This window comes from Hippopotamus amphibius, chromosome 5 (assembly GCF_030028045.1).
Source record: "Hippopotamus amphibius kiboko isolate mHipAmp2 chromosome 5, mHipAmp2.hap2, whole genome shotgun sequence".
Lineage (NCBI taxonomy): Eukaryota > Metazoa > Chordata > Mammalia > Artiodactyla > Hippopotamidae > Hippopotamus > Hippopotamus amphibius.
The window spans coordinates 63541711-63569498 of NC_080190.1; the positions used below are offsets into that span (position 1 = coordinate 63541711).

At 39.5% G+C, this 27788-nt stretch overlaps 1 protein-coding gene across 3 annotated transcripts; it reads left to right on the top strand.

Annotated features, from left to right (window-relative positions):
* The first annotated feature begins 452 nt into the window (after window positions 1–452).
* On the top strand, window positions 453–26747 carry PLA2G12B (phospholipase A2 group XIIB). Of its 3 annotated transcripts, none has more exons than XM_057737145.1 (4): window positions 453–797; window positions 16784–16872; window positions 20219–20384; window positions 26207–26747. In XM_057737145.1, exons 1-4 carry the CDS (start codon window positions 587–589, stop codon window positions 26326–26328), a joined length of 588 nt encoding a protein of 195 aa, XP_057593128.1. In that variant the 5' UTR covers window positions 453–586; the 3' UTR covers window positions 26329–26747. The 3 variants fall into 3 exon arrangements, with proteins under 3 accessions (XP_057593128.1, XP_057593129.1, XP_057593131.1); XM_057737146.1 differs by having other exon boundaries at window positions 26210–26747; XM_057737148.1 differs by having other exon boundaries at window positions 518–797; window positions 16784–16860.
* The last annotated feature ends 1041 nt before the right edge of the window (window positions 26748–27788 follow it).

The following is a 27788-nucleotide window of genomic DNA, read 5'->3' on the forward strand; positions in this document are numbered from 1 at the left end:
AAACTGGGGTCCTAAACTTGACATCCACGTCACGCACACTTAGAACAAGCTCTGACAACATCCGGACCATTGGTACACGTGACACTGTTGACCCACCATCACTGGGGGTTTCCTGAGTCCTTTATACATCTTCCTGCATCTCCCTAGATACCATATGTAGGTGACTGGCTTAGAGGGTGAGGCTAGGTCCTTTATGTCAAAAGGCTGGTCCTGGGGGACGAAACTTGTAACTAATCTGTAGGTTAACCAGCTGGTTGGGGGTAGACTTCCAATTGCTCCACAGCTCACGCCTCCGAGAAGCTGGCTAACATCTCCCTACTCCAGGGCCGGGGAATCCACTCTGAAGTGTTCTCTCTCTCACTGGCCATCCCTCAGATAGGCCCTCCTACTGCCTAACCTTTGCCCTTTCTAATTGCCCTGATCTCAGCCTAACCTCCGTAGCTGTGTTTAAAGTCCACCTCTGGGGAACACACAGATTGAGTGTTCCAGATAATCCCTTTCCCAGTCCTGCCTGGCATCTGACCGGTGGGCTGTGGGACACTGGCTGGCGTCTGAGGAGGAACCTCACCACCTACCTGGCTGCAGGATGACTCTGGCTGCCAGGTTCTTCATTTTGTGGCTCAGCCTGGGGGGTGGCCTGGTTCAGAGTGACACCAGCCCCGACGCAGAGGAGTCCTATTCAGACTGGGGCCTTCGGCACATCCGGGGCAGCTTTGAATCTGTCAACAGCTACTTCGATTCCTTTCTGGAACTGCTGGGAGGGAAAAATGGAGTCTGTCAGTACAGGTGCCGATACGGTGAGTGCAAGGTTTCTCTCCCTGTGAAACTGTCATTGGTGGACCTGTGAACAGCCTGAGCAGGGCCACAATCTATTATGCGCTTCTTCCTGTTATCCATCTCTTAGAGAGGTGCCAGATTCAGCAACCAGAAATACAGGATGCCCAGTGAAATTTGAATTTCAAATAAATCAAGAGTTTGTTAAAATATTTGAGATATTTGGTACACACTTACAGTGACAAATTACTGATTGTTTATCTGAAATATAAATTTCACTGGACTCCCCGTGTTTTATCTGGCAAAACTAGTCCAAGGAACTTTGCGAGACTTGTTTCCCTGGGGCCATTTTAATAGGTTTGTTGTGAGGCAGGTAGGTATTTAGGAAAAGGTGGCAAGGGTGGGGAGAAAGAATATGAGATGTCTTTGTGATGAAAACTGAAGCTGAACATTCAGGGAAACTTCTGCCAGAAAATCCTGAGCTCCCTCAGTCACTCTGCGCGAAGCTTGGAAATGGATTCGCCTCTCCTCCGAATGCAGTTCACACCTTCCTTCCAGCTCTGTCAGTTTCTGATCAATTTGTCTGACCCCTACCCCCCTCCCAAGAGAGCTGTCCTTGCCCTGGTCAGCAATGGCAGGCCTCTGGTGGGTAGGATGGGTGTCTGCCAGCCACCTCTGCCCACCAGGGATCAGGCCTGGAGCAGGCCTGGGACTGTCCCTCAGGCCTGGTGTCGGATGTGGAACCGAATGGCTAGAAGCACTACCTTGCCTGAGTTGTAAAGAGGGTACATGGGAGCCTGGTGCAGGCCTGGCTGCAAAAGAGCAGACCCTGTGGCCCGTTCGTCCTTCACCTTGCCCTGGAATTCAGTGTAACGGAAGCAGGATGCAGAGCCCTGGACCTTGCCGCTGGGAGGCAAGGGGTAACTTCAAATGCAAAAGGAAAATGTTTTTAAAAGCATGCATAGCCTCAAACAGCATTCGTTTCACTGTTTAGTTTATCAAATGTTTCATCATGGAATTAAGAGATGAAAATTCTGAGTTTAGCCTAGCAGGAAAACACTTGAGAAATAACTTTCTCCACCCACTCAACAGATAAAACTCAGCTTGGAGAGAGAGAGACTCAAGAGCTACACACATGCTGGACCCCCCCAATCAATCACACACTCCCTTTTTACCTTTGAGCAGAGGAAATCTCTTCCTTATAAACCAAGAGTGATTAAGAGACCATGGTGAATCCTCCAGAACCAAAAGTTTTACAGCATAGAAGCTTTAATCTCAGAGGGAGATGGTGAGAAAAGGAAGCTGCAGCGTCTCTGGGAAGATTCCATAGGGTAAATCCGTGCTAGGACCCACCTGGACCGCTAGCCATGTCTTTGTCCAAGGTGTGTTGAACTAATACAGAGATGTCCTGTCACAGGGACCATGCTCACCTAGTTTGCATGCATGGGGCAGGAAAGGGTTAACTCACTTCAGCTATTTGATCAACACAGGTGCTATTTTCCTTCCTGGAGGTAACAGAAGACTTAGGTCTGTGGTTTAGCAAACAGAGAGCAGCAGGATTTTTTGTTTTGTTTTTTTTTAAGGGAAACAAGAACCAAACCCTCTTTTTCTCTAGCGAAATAGCATTAAAAGATTTCAGCCAATTTTGGTTGTAAGCCTCCACCTGGGTGGGTGGCTGCAGCAGCCACTGGTGGGGGATGAGAACAGTCAACAGAGAGCCGGCAGGAACGCAAATAGCAAAGAACTCCACTCACTCTGCAAAACAGAACAGCTCCAAAGAGGGGTCTGAAAAGCAGTTAGGAAAGAGGGGGTTAAGCTTGTTACCTTTGGAACGCAGCAGAGCGGAGAACCTGGAGGCTGTGCCCAAACAGCACAGAATGTTTTCTCAAGTTGCTTGTGGATTAAGTAAGCCTTCTGTACAGATAATGCCTAATAATTAACCGAGTCTCTGTTCTTTTTGGGTTTGTTTGGTGGTACACTTCTCGTGCACAGTGCTTCCCTTTCTTTAAAACAGTGGTTCTCAGACTTGCCTGTACAGCAAATCCCCTGAAGGGCTTATTTAAACAGACTGCTGCCTCCCCCACCGCACACCCCTCTTATATTGATGGGGTAGGTCTGGGGTGGGGCCAGGAAATTTGCATTTTTAAGAGTACTCAGGTGATCCTGTTGCTGCTGGTCCTGGGACCACACTTTGAGAAAAAAAAAAACAACTGCTTTAAAAACAGCAATTTTTTTTTCTTTTTTTTTGTCCAGAAGGAACAATTTAGCAACAGTTAGTCTACAAGAAAAAAATTGCCATTTGGTAGGTACTTACCACTGCTTAAAACAGCGGTTCCTACCTCGCTCTGCACTTAGAATCACCTGGGGGTGCTTTAAAAAATGCCTGCTGCCCAAATCAATTAAATGGGAATCTCCATGGGTTGGACCCAGATATCATTATTTTTAACGTTTCCCAGGTGATTGCAAAGTGTGGCCAAGGTAGAGAGCACTATTTAAGGGGTCATTCTGGAAGAACTTCAGCCCATAGGTTGTTTAGACAGGCAAAGGTGTGTTTGTATCCTGCTAGCCTATAATAGCATATCAACATTGCTTTCCACACTTCTTGTATTTACAATTCGTTTTCATGTCGACACACAAAATCTGAACTTGTCAAAGGGTTGGGCTATAAATATAATGAGATTCAGCATGGATCAAGAGCACACATGGTGCAACTGGTTTAAGGGGTCTGCACTAATGTGAACACGATTTCCTCTCCCACCTCAGGGATTCTGATTCAGTAGGTCTGTGCTAGGAACTGCACACGTGGTCCTTGAACCAGACTTTGAGAAATACTAGTAATGGAAAAAGCAGGGGTCTGTACTGGAGGATGGTAGGGAGTCTCATTGCTGATGACCTTGGGCAAGTTACCTAACTCTCTCAACCTTTGTTTCCTCAAGTTTATAACTAACGTTAATAATACCTGCCTTGTAAGGTTGTTGTAAGAATTAAAGATAACATATATAAAGAATTAGTGCTATATGGAACATGGCCGGTACCAAGCAAATTTTATAAATTTTATGAGAAAGTCTGGTGAATGGGTTAACTATGTATTCAGATTCTTCAGATTCTCTTTCAATATAAAATTTAAAAACACAGAAATCCCAGTGGCTGGACAACACCCTCTCAGCTGCTGGAAGAAATCATCAAATGATGATTTAGGTGTTCTGTGCCTTTACGAAGGTCTCTGGGGCAGAGTTTCTGTGTCGTGTAAATCACGATTTAAGATATCCACACTGTTACACTTTGATAAAAGGACCTCATGAAGATTTTCTTCTTGAATTTAGTTCTAGGAAAAAAGGTATCCTTAAACATCAGAAGAGAACTTTTTGTCTGTTTGAAATCTTACAGCAAAATTTTATGAACCTGTGAATTTGTATACTTTTCCAGGCAAAGAATTCACAGCCTTCATCAGATTCTTAGAGGATCTGTAGCCCGAAAAAAGAAAACACCTACTAGCTTAGAGGGCAAAGGTTGTTCTCGAGAAGAATGATGAACTGTCCAGGTTTGCTGGGATGGAGGGAAGCGGTGGGGGTTCCTGGAATGTGGAACTTTAAATACTAAAACAGGGTGGGTCCCAGGCAAACCAGGACATGTCGATTGCCTTACCTCATGCAGTAGCTTAATTGGTTTTAGTGACTGAAATAGTTTATTGCTTCAGTTACATTGTCACAGTTCTGTTTTGTTTCCCTGCTGTGTTCCTCGTGCTGTGTGTGAGGGTTTCTGGCAGGAAGCAGGATGTGCACCTCAAATACAGCACTCAGATTTCTAGGTGGACCTCTAGTGGAGCACAGAGCTGCTTCTACAGGAACCAGCTGGGTGGAGAGAAGGGCCACGCCCTCCTGGGAGGCTTAACCTTTGACCTGGGTGATAAAGCCCCAGAAGTTTTTACTGTTCTTTCAGTGACAAAACAGAGAGAAAAATTTGGGCCCAGGAGGCAGTGGACCTGCCTGCGGATAGAACTCTCAGGTTTCATGCCTAACTTTCGCTCATTTGTCTTTTAAGTGTTTTGTTGTGTTTCACTTTAGTTAAAAGTTTTAAATTTTCATAAGAGCATGTCTGCCAGTCCTTTATAGCTTCTGCATTTTTTTTCTTGCTTAAAAGACCATCCTCACGTCAAGATCATAACAACATTCGGCTCTTTTTTCTGTGAAAGCAGCTGTAGCTAATACATAATGAATGAGCATTGCTGTGTTCGGTAAAAATTCTTTTGTGAGCACTAAAATTTTAATTTCAAATAATTTTCACACGTCACAAAATATGATCCTTGCTTTGACTTTTCTCCCAACCATTTAAAAATATAAAAAGCATTTTTATCCAGAAGGTTATACAAGAATAGGAAATGGGCTGGACTTGGGCCCGTGTTTGCCAAGCCCTGATCCAGATCAGGTGGACAGCCTCCCACTCTTATAAATAGCCAAAACCAAAAAATAAAATTAGTTTGTGGACATGGTACATTATTGATGCCTAGACTCAAAACATCAAACTGAAAAGATTCAACACAACTCAAATCTGCTCCAACTGTAATGTGAAGATATAGTACATTATATCTGACTGGACTCAAACCATCACCTTTTTTCTTAGAACTTTTACTTCAAGCTTCATTCCTAAACAGAATTTCTACAGCTTTCATAAAATATTTAAAAAAACCCAAAAAACAATAACAATAAAAAACCAACGCTGTTATCAATAGCAGGCCAGGTGGGACGTGTCTATAGTTGGTATCCCATTATCTTTCAAACTGGGGTATCAGAATTTTATCTTCTGTGAGTTATCAAGTGCAAAAAAGGCAGAGGGTAACTCAGGAAAGTGGACTGAGTCTGACCCAAAAGCTCTCAATTAGCAAAATTATTAAAGAGTCAAATTTCACCATCAAATTTAGATATTTGTTTCTTCATTGAAATTTTTTTCCTGATTTCTATAAAGCTAGTAGATGTAGAACATTTGTGAAAGAACAATCCAAAGAAAAAACAAAATCACCATAGTCATCTCCAAGAGACAACACACATTTAATTGTATGACAGTGTGATTATTTTCATATGTGTACTTTGATTACTAATATTATTTAATATACTTTACCCATTCCCCTATTCCCAGTACTATACTACACACACACACACACACACACACACACACACACACACACACACACACACACACACACGGCAGGTTAGTAGAGTATCAGTGCTAAGTTATATTTCGCAAGACTTTTGAAAAGTAATGCAAGGATTACTGGTGGGCTGGTAGACTCTGTCAACAAGTACAGGACCTCTCCATTACAAATAACAAGAAAGTCGTGGTGGGAATAAAATATTAAAACAAAAAACACACACTCAAGCTATGAGTGTGAAATAAAGGGAAACCTTCAAGTTCCAGAAATGAAGGGGAAACACAAAGCCAAAGTGGTAGCAGGGGCTGATGCTGCCATGACCCTTGGAACATGTATAGACTCCAGGGGGCTGAGGAATGGGCTTTAATGCCCACAGAGAGAGAGGAAAGGTACATTTCATCTGTAAGAATTGGGAAGTTGAAATTGAACAGTCTGCATAAAGTTTACAGCCTGAGAAACTGTCTAGTCTGTTTAAAAGGGATTAGATTATTGGATTATCCAATATTCCAAGAAGTAGCAAGGATGCTTTCCATCCACCTGGGGCTGGAGCTTGGAGGAAGAATAAAGAATATCCACTAAAAAAAAAATCACTACCTGAAGCATATTCTATGCATAGATGAGGAATCTTAATCTATGCAGTTGGCCTGGTGTGAGTATCCCAAGCTGAGAAATTAGCATAAATACCTGTGTCTCGATTATCTTGGGACTCCTAGAGCCACAGCAAAAGCAGTTAGAGACTACTCTGTAGTATGTGACACAGGGCACAGGACTTTCTTTAGAAAAATGAGTCCTTCTGAAATCAATTACATACCATCTGAAGAGATAATCCACCATGTGGGAGAGTCAGTAGACATTAAAAAAATGAAAGGGCGTCCCAAGGACTAGAGATAATAAAATAATAACATTTGAAATTATTAAAGAAATGAAGGAATAGAAAACATAATTAAAAAACAGAACTCAGTGAAAATGAATACACAGATTTAAAAGGAGATTTAAATAGAACTCCAAGAAATGAAAATTACAGTCATCAGAAGAAAAAAACTCAGTGGATGGGTTACATAGCAGATAACTTAGCAGTTAGTCAACCTAGAGATAATTAGTAAAATGGAAAATAAATTTGATGAAACTAGTAAAAATTTAGTATAGAGAGAAAAAGATGGAAAATATGAGGGATTAAGATATATAAAGGACAGGATTAAAAAAATTCACCATTCATTAATAAGAGACCCAGAAGGAGAAACTATAGAGAAAGAAGAAAATAAAAAATTCAGACAAGGGCTGTGAATTCTCCAGAGGTGAAAGACACCCGAGTTTTCAGATTGTTCCAAGTGGGATAAGGATACACAGTCCACCTATAGATACATTGTAGTGAAACTGTGAGGACTTAAGAAATTGGAACTTTTGTGCATTTCTGGTGGGAATGCAAAATGATACAGGGGCTGAAGAAAGCAGGCCAACAGTTCCTCAAAAAGTTAAACAGAATTACTATATGACCCAGCAATTCCACTCCTCAGGTATACATACCCAAAAGAACTGACAACAGATATTCAAACAAATACTTGTACACAATTGTTCATAGCAGCACTCTTCACAATAGCCAAAAGATGGAAACAACAACCACCACACCCATCAATGGTGGATGAATAAATAAATTGTGGTAGATCCAGAGAATGGAATATTATTCAGCCATAAAAAGGAATAAGTACTGACAACATGGATGAACTGTGAAAGATGGAGCGGGACTGCTAAAGATGGGTACAGGGATGGCAAAAATGTTCTAAAATTATTATTATTTTTTTTAACTTTTTATTTTTTTATTTTTTTCAATTAACTGCATATATTTAGAGTGTACAATTTGGTATCCCAATCTCCCAATTCATTCCCCCCCCAACCCTCTCTGCTTTCCCCACTTGGTGTCCATATGTTTGTTCTCTACATCTGTGTCTCTATTTCTGCCTTGCAAACCGGTTGATTTGTACCATTTTTCTATAGTCCACATATATGTGTTAATATGCAACATTTATTTTTCTCTTTCTGACTCACTTCACTCTGTATGACAGTCTCTAGGTCCATCCATGTCTCTAAAAATGTCCCAGTTTCATTGCTTTTTACAGTTGAGTAATATTCCACTGTATGTATGTACCACATCTTCTTTATCCATTCATCTGTTGATGGACATTTAGGTTGCTTCCATGTCCTGGCTATTGTAAATAGTGCTGCAATGAACATTGGAGTGCATGTGTCTTTTTGAATTATGGTGTCCTCTGGGTCATATGCCCAGTAGTGGGATTGCTGGGTCATATGGTAGTTCTATTTTTAGTTTTTTAAGGAACCTCCATACTGTTCTCCATAGTGGCTGTATCAATTTACATTCCCACCAGCAGTGCAAGAGCGTTCCTTTTTCTCCACACCCTCTCCAGCATTTACTGTTTGTAGATTTTCTGATGATGCCCATTCTAACTGGTGTGAGGTGATACCTCATTGTAGTCTTGATTTGCATTTCTGTAATAATTAGTGACGTTGAGCAGCTTTTCATGTGCCTCTTGGCCATCTGTATGTTGTCTTTGGAGAAATGCCTATTTAGGTCTTCTGCCCATTTTTTGATTGGGTTGTTTGTTTTTTTGATATTGAGCTGGATGAACTGTTTATATATTTTGGAGATTAGTCCTTTGTCTGTTGATTCGTTTGCAAATATTTTTTCCCATTCTGAGGGTTGTCTATTCGTCTTGCTTATAGTTTCCTTTGCTGTGCAGAAGCTTTGAAATTTCATTATGTCCCACTTATTTATTTTTCTTTTTATTTCCATTATTCTAGGGGGTGGATCAAAAAAGATCTTGCTGTTATTTACATCAAAAATGTCTTCCTCTGTTTTCCTCTAGGAGTTTTATCGTGTCTGGCCTTACATTTAGGTCTTTTATCCATTTTGAGTTTACTTTTGTGTATGGTGTTAGGAAGTGTTCTAATTTCATTCGTTTACATGTAGCTGTCCAGTTTTCCCAGAAACACTTATTGAAGAGGCTGCCTTTTCTCCATTGTATATCCTTGCCTCCTTTGTCATAGATGAGCTGACCGTAGTTTATCTCTGGGCTTTCTATCCTGTTCCATTGATCTATATGTCTGTTTTTGTGCCAGTACCGTACTGTCTTGATCGCTGTAGCCTTGTAGTATAGCCTGAAGTCGGGAAGCCTGATTCCACCAGCTGCGTCTTTCCTGCTCAAGATTGCTTTGGCTATCCGGGGGTCTTTTGCGTTTCCATACAAATTGTACAATTTCTTGTTCTAGTTCTGTGAACAATGCCATTGGTAATTTGATCGGGATTGCATTGAATCTGTAAATTGCTTTCGGTAATGTAGTCATTTTCACAATGTTGATTCTTCCCATCCAAGAACGTGGTATATCCCTCCATCTGTTTGTGTCTTCTTTGATTTTTTTCATTAGTGTCTTATAGTTTTCTGAGTACAGGTCTTTTATCTCCTTGGTTAGGTTTATTCCTAGGTATTTTATTCTTTTTGTTGCAATGGTGAATGGGATTGTTTCCTTGATTTCTCTTTCTGGTCTTTCATTGTTGGTGTATAGAAATGCAAGAGATTTCTGTGTGTTAATTTTGTATCCTGCAGCTTTACCAAATTCATTGATTAGCTCAAGGAGTTTTCTGGTGGCATCTTTAGGATTTTCTATTTATAGTATCATGTCATCTGCAAACAGTGACAGTTTTACTTCTTCTTTTCCAATTTCGATTCCTTTTATTTCTTTTTCTTCTCTGATTGCTGTGGCAAGGACTTCCAAAACTATGTTGAATAGTAGTGGTGAGAGTGGACATCCTTGTCTTGTTCCTGATCTTAGAGGGAATGCTTCCAGTTTTTCACCATTGAGAATGATGTTTGCTGTGGGTTTGTCATATATGGCCTTTATTATGTTGAGGTAGGTTTTCTCTATGCCCACATTCTGGAGAGTTTGTATCATAAATGGGTGTTGAATTTTGTCAAAAGCTTTTTCTGCATCTGTTGAGATGATCATGTGGTTTTTATCCTTCAGTTTGTTAATATGGTGTATCACATTGATTGATTTGCATATACTGAAGAATCCTTGCCTTCCAGGGATAAACCCCACTTGGTCATGGTGTATGATCCTTTGAATGTGTTGTTGGATTCTGTTGGCTAGTATTTTGTTGAGGATTTTTGCATCTAAATTCATCAGTGATATTGGTCTGTAGTTTTCTTTTTTTGTAGTATCTTTGGTTTTGGTATCAGGCTGATGGTGGCTTCATAGAATGAGTTTGGGAGTGTTCCTTCCTCTGCAATGTTTTGGAAGAGTTTGAGAAGGATGGGTGTAGCTCTTCTCTAAATGGTTGATAAAATTCACCTGTGAAGCCATCTGGCCCTGGACTTTTGTTTGTTGGGAGATTTTTCATCACAGTTTCAATTTCATTACTTGTGATTGGTCTGTTCATATTTTCTATGTCTTCCTGATTCAGTCTTGGAAGGTTATACCTTTCTAAGAATCTGTCCATTTCATCCAGGTTGTCCATTTTATTGGCATATAGTTGCTTGTAGTAATCTCTTATGGTGCTTTTTATTTCTGTGGTGTCTGTTGTAACTTCTCCTGTTTCATTTCTAATTTTAATGATTTGAGTCCTCTCCCTCTTTTTCTTGATGAGTCTTGCTAGAGGTTTGTCAATTTTATTTATCTTCTCAAAGAACCAGCTTTTAGTTTTATTGATTTTTGCTGTGGTTTTCTTTGTCTCTATTTCATTTATTTCTGTTCTGATCTTCATGATTTCTCTCTGTCTACTCACTTTGGGTTTTGTTTGCTCTTCTTTCTCTAGTTTCTTTAGGTGTAAGGTTAGCCTGTTTATTTGGGATTTTTCTTGTTTCTTGAGGTAGGATTGTATTGCTATAAACTTCCCTCTTAGAGCTGCCTTTGCTGCATCCCATAGGTTTTGGATCATTGTGTTTTGTCATTTGTCTCTAGGTATATTTTGATTTCCTCTTTGATTTCTTCAGTGATCTGCTGGTTATTTAGCAGCATATTGTTTAGCCTCCATGTGTTTGTGTTTTTTACAGTTTTTTTCCTGTAATTGATTTCTAACCTCATAGCGTTGTGGTCAGAAAAGATGCTTGATATGATTTCAATTTTCTTGAATTTACCAAGGCTTGATATATGACCCAAAATGTGATCTATCCTGGAGAATGTTCCATGTGCATTTGAGAAGAATGTGTAATCTTCTGTTTTTGGATGTAATGTCCTATAGATATCTATTAAATCCAGCTGATTTATTGTGTCATTTAAAGCTTGTGTTTCCTTATTAATTTTCTGTCTGGATGATCTGTCCATTGGTGTAAGTGGGGTGTTAAAGTCCCCCACTATGACTGTGTTACTGTCGATTTCCTCTTTCATGGTTGTTAGAATCTGCCTTATGTATTGAGGTGCTCCTACACTGAGTGCATATGTATTTATCATTGTTATCTCTTCTTCTTGGATTGATCCCTCAATCTTTATGTAGTGTCCTTTCTTGTCTCTGAAACATTTTTTATTTTAAAGTCTATTTTATCTGATATGAGTATCGCTACTCCAGCTTTCTTTTGATTTCCATTTGCATGGAATATCTTTTTCCATCCCCTCACTTTCAGTCTGTATGTGTCCCTAGGTGTGAAGTGGGTCTCTTGGAGACAGCATATATATGGGTCTTCTTTTTGTATCCATTCAGCCAGTCTGTGTCTTTTGGTTGGTGCATTCAGTCCATTTACATCCAAGGTGATTATCGATATGTATGTTCGTATTACCATGTTCTTAATTGTTTTGTTTTTGTTTCTGTAGGTCCTTTTCTTCTCTTATGTTTCCCACTTAGAGAAGTTCCTTTAGCTTTTGTTGTAGGGCTGGTTTGGTGGTGCTGAATTCTCTTAGCTGTTGCTTGTCTGTAAAGCTTTTGATTTCTCCATCGAATCTGAATGAGATCCTTGCTGGGTAGAGTATTCTTGGTTGTAGGTTCTTCCCTGTCATCACTTGAAATATATCATGTCAGTCCCTTCTGGCTTGTAGAGTTTCTGCTGAGAAATCAGCTGTTAACCTGATGGGGGTTCCCTTGTACGTTATTTGTCATTTTTCCCTTGTTGCTTTTAATAACTTTTCTCTGTCTTTAATTTTTGTCTGTTTGACTACTATATGTCTTGGCGTGATTCTCCTTAGGTTTATCCTGCCTGGGACCCTCTATGCTTCCTGGACTTGGGTAGCTATTTCCTTTCTCACGTTAGGGAAGTTTTCAAGTATAATCTCTTCCAGTATTTTCTCGGGTCCTTTCTCTCTCTCTTCTCCTTCTGGGACCCCTATAATGCGAATGTTGGTACGTTTAACATTGTCCCAGAGGTCTCCTAGGCTGTCTTCAGTTCTTTTCATTCTTTTTTCTTTATTCTTTTCTGCATCAGTGATTATCACCATTCTGTCTTCCAGGTCACTTATTCACCCTTCTGCCTCAGTTAATCTGCTATTGGTTCCTTCTAGTGTATTTTTCATTTCAGTTATTGTGTTGCATATCTCTGTTTGTTTGTTCTTTAATTCTTCCAGGTCTTTGGTAAACTTTTCTTGCAACTTTTTGATCTTTGCATCCAATCTTTTTCAAAGTCCTGGATCGTCTTCACCATCATTATTCTGAATTCTTTTTCTGGAAGAGTGCCTATCTCCTCTTCATTTAGTTGTTTTTCTGGGGTTTTATCTTGTCCCTTCATCTGGTACAAAGTCTTTTGCCTTTTCATTTTCTCTGTCTTTCTGTGGCTGTGATTTTCAGTTCCACAAGATGAAATACTGCTGATACCGCTTGATTTTGCTGTCAGCCCTCTTGTCGAGGAAGCTGTCTAGGAGGCTTGTGGGTGCTTCCTGATGGGAGGGACTGATGGTGGGTTGGGCTGGGTGGGTGGAGCTCAGTAAAACTTTAATCTGATTTGGTGAGTGGAGCTCAGTGACACTTTAATCTGCATGTCTGCCAATGGGTGGGGCTGTGTTCCCACCCTGTGGTCATTTGGCCTGAGGCGACCCAGCACTGGAGCTTACAGGCTCTTTGGTGGAGCTAATGGTGGACTCTGGAAGGGCTCATGCCAATGAGCACTTCTCAGAACCCCTGCTGCCAGTGCCCGTCTCCTTGGTGAGCCACAGCTGCCCCCCACCTCTGCAGGCAACCCTCCAACACCAGCAGGTAGGTCTTGTTCAGTCTCCTATGGGGTCACTGCTCCTTCCCCCTGGGTCCTGGTGAGCACACTTTTGTGTGTGCCCTCCAAGAGTGGAGTCTCCGTTTCCCCCAGTCCTGTGGAGGTCCTGCAATCATATCCCGCTGGCTTTCAAAGTCTGATTCTCTGGGCATTCCTCCTCCTGTTGCTGGACCCTCAGGTTAGGAAGCCTGAGGTGGGGCTCAGAACCCTCAGGACTTCTGCGGTATAACTGTTCTCCAGCTTGTGTGTCACCCACCCAGCATTTTTGGGATTTGATTTTAACGCGATTGCGCTCTTCCTACCATCTCATTGCAGCTTCTCCTTTGTCTCTGGATGTGGGGTGGTTTTTTTTGGTGAGTTCCAGTGTCTTTCTGTCGATGGTTGTTCAGCAGTTAGTTGTAATTCCGGTGCTCTTGCAAGAGGGAGTGAGCGCACGTCCTCCTACTCCGCCATCTTGATTCTACCCCAAAATGTTCTAAAATTAGATTGTGGTGATGGCCTCACAACTCTGTGAAAAGCTAAAACCCGTTGAATTACACACATTAAATGGGTGAATGTATATTTTATATGCATTATATCTCAATAAAGCTCTTGTAGAAAAAAATGTAATGAAATAAGATATCCAAATCATAATGGCAACTGCAATAGTCAGGTATCACTGAGTTACAAGTGACCCCCAAACTTAGCAGCTGAAAATAAAAAACATTTATTGGTATCACACAGTTTCTGAGGGTCAGGAATCTAGAGGCTCTGCTGGGTACTTCTAGCTCTGAGTTCCTCATAAGGTTGTAGTCACACTGCCTGTTGATACTGAAATCTTTGAAGATGTGACTAAAGCTAGAGATCTTCCAAACTCACATGGCTGTTAGCAGGAAGCTTTGATTCTTTATGACATGGGCCTTTCTATGACAGAAGTTGTAGTCTTTTATAATGTAATCTTGGAAGCAACATGCCTCCACTTCTGCCATATTCTGTTGGTCACACAGACCAACCCTAGGACAATACACAAGGGTATGAATACCGGGAGATAGGGTTCACTGAGGGCCACCTTGAAACACCATCTTATATACGTGTTGTACCACGGCAACAAATACCCAAACAGACTGTGGCAGAGACTACTTATTGTCCCTCCTTTTTTATATTTATAAGCCCTCCTCCCAACTTCAACCTGGGCTCGTGGCTGCCTCCATTGAAGAAAAACTTCATTTCCTAGCCCACCTTTGCAACTAGGTGTTGCTATTTGATTAAGGCCTGGCCAAAGGGAAGTAAGATGAAGTGATGAATGTAACATTCTGGAGTATGTTTACTAAAGACAGGAACTCTGACCTTTCCACCTCCTTATTCCATCCTGCTGCTTGTAATATGGATGTGTTGGCTGAAGCTCCGTCCTAGACCATGAGAGCCAGGGCGACATTCCAGGACTGGTAGAGCTGAAGACTGGGTTCCAGAAAAGGGCAGATTTATCATTTCAGCCTTCTGAGCCTTCATTCTGGATCTTGATGAGATATCCTATCTTGTTTAAGCATCTGAATAATACAGTATGTGGGAGGTATAATAAATATACGGAGAAAATAATAACACTGTTGAAGGACATAAAGGAAAACCTAAGTAAATGGAAAGATATATTAGGCCCATGTTTGAGAATTCAGAATATTATAAGAAAGCCAGTTGCTCTAAATTAATCTACAAATTCAATGTTTTTTCAATAAAAATCCTGATTATTTCTCTTGTAGACATAATCTATATGTCTCATGTAGACTAAGTTGACTCTCAAATTCACATGCAAAAGTCCAAGAGTAATCAAGACAATTTTTAGAATAATAAGGAGGGAGGGCTTTAAAGCATAGACTTAGTATCTAAAAATTAAATCAGAAAGATGGGATGCAAAGGGGTTTCAACTGTACTTATAACATTTAATTAAACAGAAAAAATATTTACAGCAAGTTTGGCAAATTAACGTTCATTGTGTTTGTGTAGTGGGTACATGGGTATTTGTTTCTCTGGCTTCAGCTTTGAAATATTTCATAACATAAAATAATTGAGAATAAAATACCTGGTAGGACAAGATTTAGAAAAAGAAAGAGGAAATGCCATGTGCCTCACTTGGAGAATTAATTCTTAGCTTATTTCCCCAGTCTTTTGCTATGTCTTGCATCTCCTATAAGAGGAAAAGGAATGTGGGGAAAGAACATGGGCTTTTGAGACAAACAGGAGATCTGGATTTATATCCCAATTCCTTCCCTCCCTTGTTGGGTCTTCGTTGCTGTGTGAGGGCTTTCCCTAGTTGTGGGGAGCACGGGCTACTCTTTGTTGCAGTGCGCGGGCTTCTCAGTGTGGCTTCTCTTGTTGCAGAACATGAGCTCTAGGCTCACAGGCTTCAGTAGTTGTGTCACGTGGGCTCAGTAGTTGTGGTGCACAGGCTTAGTTGCTCCACAGAATGTGGGATCTTCCTGGATCAGGGCTTGAACCCGTGACCCCTGCATTGGCAGGCAGATTCTTAACCGCTGTGCCACCAGGGAAGTCTCCCAATTCCCTCACTTTCTATGTGACTCAGGCAAGTCACAAAACCTCTTAGCCCCATATTCCTTATCTGGATAATGGGATAAAAATACTCACTGCTGGTGACTGTCCTGAGGTCATCTCAGGTCAAGGTTATCTTTATAATGACTACCCTTGACACACTGACAAAGCTTCTCTGTATGTATTTGCAAAATTATAAAATAACCTAAAGCCATGTAGGAGAAACCAAGAAATCCAAAGCTTTTTGTGTAATTTTGCCTTAGTTCTATGACACAAATGCCTATAATGTCACATTGGGGTGTTTTCTTTGCCCTTTGGTAAGTAATGCTTTGCCTACATTTATGGAATCTTGCAAGACTTTCTCCAAGGTATTCTAAAAAATGTTTGTGGTAATGTTTTAATTCTGATTCCTTAAGTGTGTGATCAGGTGGTGGTCTTTTGCTGTGCATAGTATGTGGTCTTACAGTGGATAGAAGAATGAGAAACCTTGAATTTTAGTTTCACCACAGACCTTATCTTTAAGGTCATGCATGTAAGAAACATTAGACTTGTGAGTAAATAAATGCTCATAAAATTCTTCAACATTAGGAGAAAAACGCCAACTTGGTCTGAAGGTTATTACTCTTTTATAACATCATCACAATCATCATCACCACCTAATTTAAGTCTGGTGAGGAGTAATGACTTTTTTATCTTTGGGCTGCATTGGGTCTTCATTGCTGCACGCAGGCTTTCTCTCGCTGAGGTGAGTGGGGGCTACTCTTCGTTGTGGTGTGCAGGCTTCTCATTTCAATGGCTTCTCTTGTTGCAGAGCACAGGCTCTAGGCACACGGGCTTCAATAGTTGTGGCACGCAGGCTCAGTGGTTGTGGCTTGTGGGCTCTAGAGCGCAGGCTCAGTCGTTGTGGCGCCCGGGCTTAGTTGCTCTGTAGCATGTGGGATCTTCCCAGACCAGGGCTTAAACCCACGTCCCCTGCATTGGCAGGCAGATTCTTAACCACTGCGCAACCAGGGAAGTCCCAGGAGCAGTGACTTTTAAAGGAAAAACTGAATATGCTTTTAGACCATTTTTATTTGATGAATGTTCCCAAATGCTTAGTTTCTAAATATTTCTTCCTGCTTCTTTCCTCTCTTTCCCCTGCTAGGAAAGGCACCAATGCCCAGACCTGGATACAAGCCTCAGGAGCCCAACGGCTGCAGCTCCTATTTCCTGGGTCTCAAGGTACCAGAAAGTGTATGTATTATGCAGCAGCTTCCCACTAGCTATCTATTTTACATTTGGTAGTGTATATATGTCAATGCTACTCCTCATTGATTGGTGATGACTTAGAGGGGTAGGATAGGAAGGGTGGGAAGGAGTCGCTGGAGGGAGGGGATATGGGCACATATGTATAAATACAGCTGATTCACTTTGCTGTACAGCAGAAACTGGCACAACAGTGTAAAGCAATTATACTCCAATAAAGAGCTTAAAAATAAAAAAGTGTATGTACACCACCATTGTTTTCTTAGTTGATTGGTTTTAAATAAGACTAATCCAAGAGTTACCACTGAGGGAACTCATCACTTATGGAATATGATTGAGCAATATAATTAGTATGTTAAATTGGATACAGAGAAAGGGAGATAATTTTCAAAGAAAGTATCTGATTTCCTTTGCTCAGAGGCAGCTATCCCTCAGATAAGCTGTTTTGTAGTGAACTTTGAAATCACCAATGCAAATATCAGCCAAGCCTTAGTGAGCCAAATATAACTTAATTTGAAATAGATCTGACAAGTTTGACTTATTTAAATTGATGAGACTTCCCAGTGATGTACTGGAGCAAGCTGGTACTGACCAGTGAGGGCTGACTGCTGTATCCTCAGGACTTTTGCAAGTGGTTGACTTGGTGATGGTACTGTCCAATCAACTATGTTTGGAATATTAATATCATAGAAATCTACAAACATACTCCCACCCACCCACACATCCCCACACATACCCAGTCGCTGGCTAAACATTTATCATTTTGCCTCTGACTGTTTCTCAAACTGTTGACTTCCTCTAAAAACAAGGAATAATTAATTTCTTTTAAGACCCCTTGGAAGCCCTTTTACCTTTTTCACTTTAGAAAAGAGGCTTCAAGTAAAGTATAGGTAGGATTTCATACCTAAAATCATAATTTAGCTATGTCTTTAGTTTGTGTCTCAATCAGGCTAAACTTCACTTTTCTGCTGGTTCAAAAGATTTCTGTAATAATTTTCTAAGCAGCATAATGTTTATTCTAATTAAAATGCTGCTCACCCACGTGGCATTTTTGTGCAAATTGGAAAAATGTTCCCTTTCCTCAAGATGACTTTCTTCCATTTGTCAGAAACTAAGCTTAATATACTGATTTTATAAGAAAAGGAAATGCCTGCCACTGGCTAGACAGTTTTCTTAATAAACACATAAATCTATGATGTTTCGTGGGAAGGTGCCCCCTTAGATATGACACTCTTGTTCACTGCACAGCCTGCACAGTTGTATGCCTGGCCTGGTCCACAATCATCAATACGTGAATGGACACAGAAGAAAGACAATCCTTTCAAATATGTATTAGAGAAACTACATATTTTTGGCTAATATCTTTTACTTGATATCAATTTAATAGCTATGAAAGTGGTATGCACTCTATTTGGGGAGTAATGTCATTTTGTTTACTGGTACAAGTATTATTTAGAACTAGTTCAAGAATTTCCAATGGAGTTGAATTGAATGTTGGCCACTATACTCATCTAATTGTTACCTCTGTTTGTGATATATTTTTAGGTTTAGGGGTGAGGTATAAGCAACGTAGTTTGCTTCAGGTATCAGATGATGGGAATTTACCCAGAACTGCTGAGTCCAGGTCTTTGCTTAGTCTCATGAGTTAGATTATCTCTTAATATAATCATGCTTTGTTTTGGTTTTTGCTTAAAAGGGCATTTTAAAGTACCAAACTCCATATTCTGCTTTAGGTGGCCTTGTAGTAAAAGTTCAAACAAGAGAACACTTAAGGAGACCCAAGAAGAAAGAATCTATGATAGCTGGTTACTCAATCCCCACCCAAACCCTAAAACCAGATTTTCACGGCTTCCATCCAAGTCCAAGCCTATATTACAAAAAGAACTGCAGGGGCTTCCCTCGTGGTACAGTGGTTAAGAATCCGCTTGCCAATGCAGGGGACACGGGTTCGCGCCCTGGTCCGGGAGGATCCCACATGCCGCAGAGCAACTAAAGCCCGTGTGCCACAGCTACTGAGTCTGTGCTCTAGAGCCTGTGGGCGAAAACTACTGAACCCACACACTGCAACTACTGAAGCCTGAGGTCCTAGAGCCAGTGCTCTGCAACAAGAAAAGCCACCATAATAAGAAGCCTGCATGCTACAGTTAAGATAGCCCCTGTTCTCCGCAACTACAGAAAGCCCATGTGCGGCAACGAAGACCCAATGCAGCCAACTAAAACAATAAAAATAAATAAATAAATAAAATTTTAAATAAAAAGCTGCTTCTTAAAAAAAAAAAAACTGCAAAAGATCCATGTCTAAACTCACCCTGTTCCTATCTATTTTATAAACCATAGAATGATTACTCCTCTTTAATCACTTACTGTATCATGTCCCTTCCTTCCTCAAGAGTCTTTATCAAATCTAACTTGTTATTTTGGAAGTCAAGGCCATCTATCAACTTGCCTTTCTCCCTAATTTAAAAAAATAAATATATGTAATATGTATATATTATAAATATAAAATGTAATAAAAAATATAATATATCACCCTGCTAAGACCCTTGAAAGACTAAACAAATTGACTTGCTCATATATGATATGCTCATTATTTCCTTTCTTCAACCTGCTGTATCTTAAGTCTACCATCATCTGTAATAATCCTCTCAAAAAAATTCATGTTTGATAACTCTATGTGTGGCAGTCTGTGAACTTAGTTTATGACACATTTGTAATTATTTATAGGACCCTTTATAAATAAATGTGTGTATGCACGTGCACACGTGTGTGTGTGTGTGTTAGTGTTGTTTGATCATAGTCTCCTTGTGGTCAGGAACTATGTTCTATACCCCACTCTGCTCCCTGACACATACAAACACAAACACACACTTAAAACAATGCTGCATGGGATGGGTCCCTGATAAATGCTGGTGACCTCTTCGTGAACCAAGGCTTAATTTTTCATACTTCTGAGCCTTGGGATCTTTTGTTCAAACAAAATCTCACAGAGCATAGGTTTTAGTTGAATTTGGAAGTCTTGAAGCTCTGCCCTCTTGCCTAACTTTATGATTTCTATTTTTAGCACTTAGTGGCCTGTGAATTTGAAAATTACTAAACTCTAAAAGAAAAAGAAGAAAAGTGGGCCATTCAAAGTTATTAAACTAATAACTAGATCATATCAAAACTTAGCATCCTGTGACTGCCAGCCTGATGTATTCTTTCCAGTTGTCGGTGCTTCTGAATTGATCTGAATCTGTAATAGGAATTTGAGAACAAGGTAGGCAAGCTTGCCTAAGGTCCTTGGTCTAAACGTGGCATTTTCTTCCTTCTCTTTTCTTCCTTCACTTTTCCCCAGATGGACTTGGGCATTCCAGCAATGACCAAGTGCTGCAACCAGCTGGACGTCTGTTATGACACTTGTGGTGCCAACAAGTATCGCTGTGATGCAAAATTCCGATGGTGTCTCCACTCTATCTGCTCTGACCTTAAGCGGAGTCTGGGCTTTGTCTCCAATGTGGAAGGTAGGTATCTTCACTGCATCTGCCTGTGAGCAGGGAGTTTTGTTCTGAAATGTAGTCAGAGTCCCTTTACTCAAAGAGACCACCAGAGCTCACTGATCTTTCTTTATAGAACTCTGTGACCAAGGCAAGCAAGGGGGAAGGAAGATTCTGGGCAATCCTTCACTAAAGTTCTTGCTGTCCTGCCCAGGAGCTGATGGCACCACTCCTGATGGACAGGGACACATCAAAGCCTTCCCAGAGATATAAAAATCTATCCTCTAAGACCAGAGCTAGAGTTGCCCAACTGGCTTTCATTATCCATTCCACTGTTAAATAATTTTCCATATCAGGAATTATTCTGTACAGGACTATGTGGTTGGGTTTAAGCCTTTTTTTCCTTTTTTTCTTTTCTTAATTTGTTCTCAGTCAGGGAAAGAATTTTTAAAAATCTATCTTTTTGTGTAAAAGTCTCTATATTCTTGAGGATAATTATTTTAAAACTGCTTAGCTACCTCATTTCTAGCACTGATTCTGTAATTTCTTTTTCCTAATTTACCTTAGGAAAAGTTATAATCCTTTAGTTTCTGAAGCCCAAACATTATATCCGGGTATTAGCATTGCATTACATATTTTTAGATGGTGAAGTTTGAAATTCAGGCTTATGAAGAACTGGCCTCATGCCACCGAGAAAGTCAGCTGCTAGAAGAATCTTGGATCTTGTCATAGATCAATGTCTAGAGTGTTGTCCTAAAATGAATGTGTGAGGGCTTGAAAATATGAATAATTAATTAGGTCCTGTAAAAGGGAGTATCATTCTATCTACAGCTACAAAAGGTGAAAAAGTGCCTGCTGCTAATCTAGAGTCAGGTCAAGTTACTCCCTCCAAGCAATGTCCTATTGATTCTTTCTCCTAAATATCTCTTTGATATATCACTTGCCTGGTTACTCAGATTAACCCAATCTCTGGGTCCCACCCAATCTATTGACCCCATAGAGACCAGATATATTTTTACACGAGACAAATCTGATCATCTCCACCCTCCGTGTATGTCTTTCAATAGACGCCTCTTCCTTAGGATTAAATCCAAGCCCTTAGCATGACATTCATAGCCCTTTTGGATTCAGCCCTAGCCTACCTCTCCAGCATCATCTTGCTTATTTCTGATTTCTTTCCTGACTTCTGCTATTCCAAACTACGTGGGTTGATGGCTCAAATCTTTCTGCCTCTTCAGTTCCTTGTGCTTGAAATACTCTGATCATTCATTTTTGTTGTTGTTGTTCAAACAGTTTTATTGAGATATAACTCACATACTATACAATTCAACCATTTAATGCTTTAAAAAATATATTCATAGAGTTATGCAATCAGCCCCACATTTAATTTTAGAACATTTTCATCACTCCTGAAAGAAACCCTAGAGCCATTAGCAGCCCCACCACATTGATCCCCTGCCTAGCTCTAGGCAACCATTACTCTGCTTTCTACCTCTGCTAATTTGCCTATTCTGGACAATTCATATAAATGGAATCATAAAATATGTGGTCTTCTGTGACTGGATTCTTTTGCTTGTTAAGGTTTATCCATGTTGTAGCATGTATCAGTATTTCATTCCTTTTTATTGCTGAATAATAGTCCATTGTATGGATATAACATGTTTTCTTTACCCATTCATCAGTTGATGGGCATTTGTGTTGTTTCCACTTTTGGGCTATTATGAATAATTCTGGTATGAACATTTATGTACAAGTTTTTGTGGCGACATATTTTCATTTCTCTTGGATACATACTTAGGAGGGGAATTTCTGGGTTATATGGTAATTTTATGATAAATTGATTTCCAAAATAGCTATACCATTTCACATTCCCACCAGCAACGTATTGTTTCCAATTTCTCCACATTCTTGCCAACACGTGTTATTATCTCTCTTTTTTATTACAGACCCTAGTGGCTGTGACGTCATATCTCTTTGTGGTTTTGATTTGCATTTCCCTGATGGCTAACGATGTTGAGCATCTTTTCCTGTGCTTATTGGCCACTAAATAACTGCTTTGGAGGAATGCCTATTCATTTGCCCCCTTTTAAATTGGGTTATTTGTGTTTTTATTATTGAGTCATAAGCCTTCTTATATATATTCTAGATGAAATCTTTTATCAGATATATATGACTTGCAAATGTTTTGTCTCATTTTATGGGTTGATTTTTCACTTTCTTGATGATATAATTTGCAGTCCAGAAGGTCACATTTTAAGTCTGCTTTATCCTTTTTTAAAAATTTTCTTATACTTTTGGTGTCATATGTAAAAAGTCTTTGCCTAACTCAAGGTCACAAAGATTTACCCCTAAGTTTTCTTCTAAGAGTTTTGTTTTAGCTCATATATTTAGATCTATGATCCATTTTAGTTAATTTCTGTGTATCGTGTAAGAAAGGGGTCCAACTTCATTCTTTTGTATGCAGATATACACCATTTGTTGAAAAAGACTATTCTTTCCCACCATTTGTTCCTGTACCATTTGTGAAAGAGACTATTCTTTCCCACATTAAATTGTCTTTGCACCCTTGTCAAAAATCAATTTGCCATAAATTGAGAGTTTATTTCTAGACTCTCAGTTCTATTCAATTGATCTATGCCAGTACCACACTGTTTTTATTACTGTAATTTTGTAGTAAATTTTGAAATTAGGAAGTATCCTTCAACTTTGTTCTTTTTCAAGATTTTTTCAAATATTCTGGATCTCTTGCATTTCCATATGAGTTTTAGGTTCAGCTTGTCAATTTCTTCAAGAAATGGCAGGTGGAATTCTGATAGGACGTTTGTTGACTCCATAGATCCATTTGAGGAGTATTGCCATCTTAACAAAATTATGTTTTCTGATCAATGAACATGAATGTTTTCCCACTTATTTGGGTCTACTTTAATTTCTTTCAACAATGTTTTATAGTTTTCAGAACACAAGTCTTACACTTCTTTTGTATAATTTATTCCTAAGTATTTTATCCTTTTTGATGCTATTATAAAGGGAATTGTTTTATTTTTATTTTCAGATTATTTGTTGATAATGTATACAAATACAATTGTTTTTGTATACTGATCTTTTACCCTGCAACCTTACTGAACTCATTTATTAGTTTCAATAAATTTTTGGTAGATTCCTTAGGCTTTTCTGTACACAAGATAATGTCACCTGCATATTGTCTTCCTTTTCAATTTGGATGCCTTTTATTTCTTTCTCCTGCCAATTGCCCTGGCTAGAACTTCTAGTACTATATTGAATAAAAGTGGTGAGAACAATGTGGAGACTAAACAACATGCTACTTAACAATCAATGTGTCAAAGAAGAAATCAGAAGAGAATATAACACACCAAGACTTATGAGATGCAGCAAAAGCAGTTCTAAGAGGGAAGTTTATTGCAATAAATATCAAGAAACAAGAAAGATCTCACATCAGCAACCTAACTTTACACCTCAAAGAACTAGAAAAAGAAAAGTAAATGAAGCCAAAGTTTGTAGAAGGAAGGAAATAAGAAAGATCAGAGTGAAAATAAATGAAATAGAGACTCAAAGGACAATAGAAAAGATCAATTAAACTAAGACCTGTTTTTTTAAAAAGATAAAACAGACAAAGCTTCTGCTAGGTTGTCCAAGGCAAAAAAAAAAAAAGAGGATGCAAATAAATAAAATCAGAAATGAAAGAGGAAACATTAAAACTAATACCACAGAAATACAAAGGACCATAAAATGTTACTATGAAAAATTATAAACTAAGTTAGACAACCTAGAATGGATAAATTCCTAGAAACATACAACCTTACCAAGAATGAATCATGAGGAAACAGAAAATCTGAACAGAACTATTACAAGTAAGAAGATTGAATCAGTAATCAAAAATATCCCAACAAACAAAAATTTAGGACCAGATGGCTTCACTTTTTTTTTTTTTTTTAATTTAATTTTTTTTTGGGGGGTACATCAGGTTCAATCATCTGCTTTTATACACATATCCCCGTATTCCCTCCCTTCCTTGACTCCCCCCTCTTGAGTCCCCCCCACCCTCCCTGCCCCAGTCCTCTAAGGCATCTTCCATCCTCGAGTTGGACTCCCTTTGTTATACAACAACTTCCCACTGACTACTTTACAGTTGGTAGTATATATATGTCTGTGCTACTCTCTCGCTTCGTCTCAGTTTCCCCTTCACCCCCCGCCCCCTCCCATACCTCGAGTTCTCCAGTCCATTCTCTGTATCTTCATCCTTATTCTTGTCACTGAGTTCATCAGTACCATTTTTAGATTCCGTATATGTGAGTTAGCATACAATATTTGTCCTTCTCTTTCTGACTTACTTCACTCTGTATGACAGATTGTAGTTCTATCCACCTCATTACATATAGCTCCATCTCATCCCTTTTTAGAGCTGAGTAATATTCCATTGTATATATATGCCACATCTTCTGTATCCATTCATTTGTTGATGGGCATTTAGGTTGCTTCCATGTCCTGGCTATTGTAAATAGTGCTGCAATAAACATTATGGTACATGTTTCTTTTGGGATTCTGGTTTTCTTTGGGTGTATGCCCAGGAGTGGGATTACTGGATCATATGGTAGTTCTATTTGTAGTTTTTTAAGGAACCTCCAAATAGTTTTCCATAGTGGCTGTACCAACTTACATTCCCACCAACAGTGCAGGAGAGTTCCCTTTTCTCCACACCCTCTCCAACATTTGTGGTTTCCAGACTTTGTGATGATGGCCATTCTGACGGGTGTGAGGTGATACCTCATTGTGACTTTGACTTGCATTTCTCTGATGATTAGTGATGTGGAGCATCTTTTCATGTGTGTGTTGGCCATCTGTATGTCTTCTTTGGAGAAATGTCTATTTAGGTCTTCTGCCCATTTGTGGATTGGGTTATTTGCTTTTTTGGTGTTAAGCTTCATGAGCTGCTTGTATATTTTGGAGGTTAATCCTTTGTCCGTTGTTTCATAGGCAATTATTTTTTCCCATTCTGAGGGTTGCCTTTTAGTCTTGTTTATGGTTTCTTTTGCTGTGCAAAAGCTTTTAAGTTTCATGAGGTCCCATTCGTTTATTCTTGATTTTATTTCCCTGATTCTAGGAGGTGGGTCAAAAAGGATGTTGCTTTGATGGATGTCACAGAGTGTTCTGCCTATGTTTTCCTCTAGGAGTTTTATAGTGTCTGGCTTCACTTTTAAAGTGGCTTCAACATTCAAGGAAGAATTAATCAGCCATTTCAATGGCTTCAACATTTAAAGAAGAATTAATACCAATCCTTCTTTCAAAAAGTAGAAGAGCAAGGAATGCTTCCAAAGACATTTTATAAAGCCAGCATTATCCTACACCAAAACCAGATAAGGACAGCACAAGAAAATAAAATTACAGGCCAATATCCCTAATGAATACAGGTGTAAAAATCCTCCACAAAATATTAGCAACCTGGTTATTCATCTCATACTTGAATAGGGAAAGCTATAGGAAAGATAAGTAGTGTCATTTGAGGGAGTATTCTGAAAAAAAATGGTAAATTTTCCATGAAGTAAGCATTGTGATGTAGGAGATTCTGATTGCTAATCATGGTTTTTACCTGGAGGCCAGTAAAAGGAGGGCATACCAAGGTATGTTCTGCTTTACCAGATTGGATACAAGCTTCCGTGAAAAAGCTTCTCTTAAATTTATTTTTTCCTTTTAATTCTGTATTGGGATCACTGCCTCTACTTTCCTCCGGGTATCATGTTATCCGTAGAAATATGCTGCCTCTTCAAAATTACTCAAACTACTTGGGGTAGTCTTGTATATTAACCTTTATATTTCTTTTAATCTTTTCCAAGTAGCCTGTGATTCCCTGGCTGATACTGTGTTCAACACCGTATGGACCTTGGGCTGCCGGCCCTTTATGAACAGTCAGCGGGCAGCCTGCATCTGTGCAGAAGAGGAGAAGGAAGAGTTATGAGGAAGAGGTGATTCCTTTCTGGTTTTGAGTGACACAACAGCCATCAGTCTGGGAGATGGTAGCATGGCAGATGTGTCTTATCCTTTTTTCCAAAAGTTTGGATACCACAAAGCAGGAGACAGGAAACACTATTCTACAGCTGAAAAGTGAGTCTCATCCTCTGAGGAGAATTGGAAAAAAGACATAGAGTGATTTGAAGACTACGCTTCACTTTACCACTGGTCTCCCCAACCAAGACATATCTGCCTGGAAATTCAGCTTTTAGTTTAAAGACTAAAAGACTAAAATACCAGGATACCTGGAATTAATAATTATATTCATAAGTGAAATTTTGGAACCATTTGGGAGGCAATGACTTTGGTCCATGTTTCAGTTGCCAGTAAACATCTCACATTTAATAAAGTGTACTTTTTAGAAAAATTGAAAAGAGATGAATGAATTCCATTATCACCAATATGCTTCCATTTCACTTAGAAGAGAACAGAACCCAACCTGGTAAGTTCCAGCAATGATGACAATTATTCCCACTAGTGCTGAAGAGATAAGAACAAGGCAAGGTCAGAGGCTTACCTGATTAAAGCCAATGGAGGTGGAGATCAGACGGAGTTAGATCTCTGAGGTTCCATTTTTTTCCTTCATTGAACTATTCCTGTTGAAATTCCTAATTACTAAGCAGAGTTAGTGTCATGTTAAGATCTGAGAAGCACTTGGTAAAAACTGCCACTGAAGACAACTAGGAAAAGTCCCTGAAAACTGAGGGGAGTGAGAGACTGAGAGCTATTCCCTAAACTGTGGTTCTCAGCCCTGATTGCGGATTAGAATCATCTGGGGAGAATTAAAAAAAAATCTCTGGGGGCGGTACCTATGTAGTGGTATTTTAAAAACATTCCTCAGTGATTCTGATGCACTGTGAGGCCTGAGGGCCACTAAAGTCAGGGATTGACAAACAAAGACCCATGGGCCAGATCAGGCCTAACACTTGTTTTGGTAAAATTTTACTGGAACACAGCCAGGCTCACATTTGTTTACAGCTGTTCCTGTGCTAGGTGTGCTAGGACAGCAGTGCTGAGTAGTTATGACAGGGCCTGTATGGCCCAGGAAGCCTAAACTAGTTACCCTTTGGCCCTTTACAGAAAAAGTTTGCCAACCTTTGATCTAGATCATTTTCTCTTTTCCCTTCCTTTTGTTAATTTCACTGGTTCCATTATGAATTGTTGGTTGCAGTTGTCTCCAAAAGGAAATAGAAGAAAAACTGTTTTCTGATCTTAGGTAAAGCCATAAAATGAATTGGCATATTAAGAAAGTGGATTTAACTGCAGATAACATTTGTCTCTGTGGTTTAGGATATTTATTTCAATAAAATTGATTAAGCACCTACAAAATAGAATATGGTATAGTTTCATAGCTTTTTCTATTGTCTCATCAGTCTGAGGGCACAGAATGCCAAATAACAGGGCAGA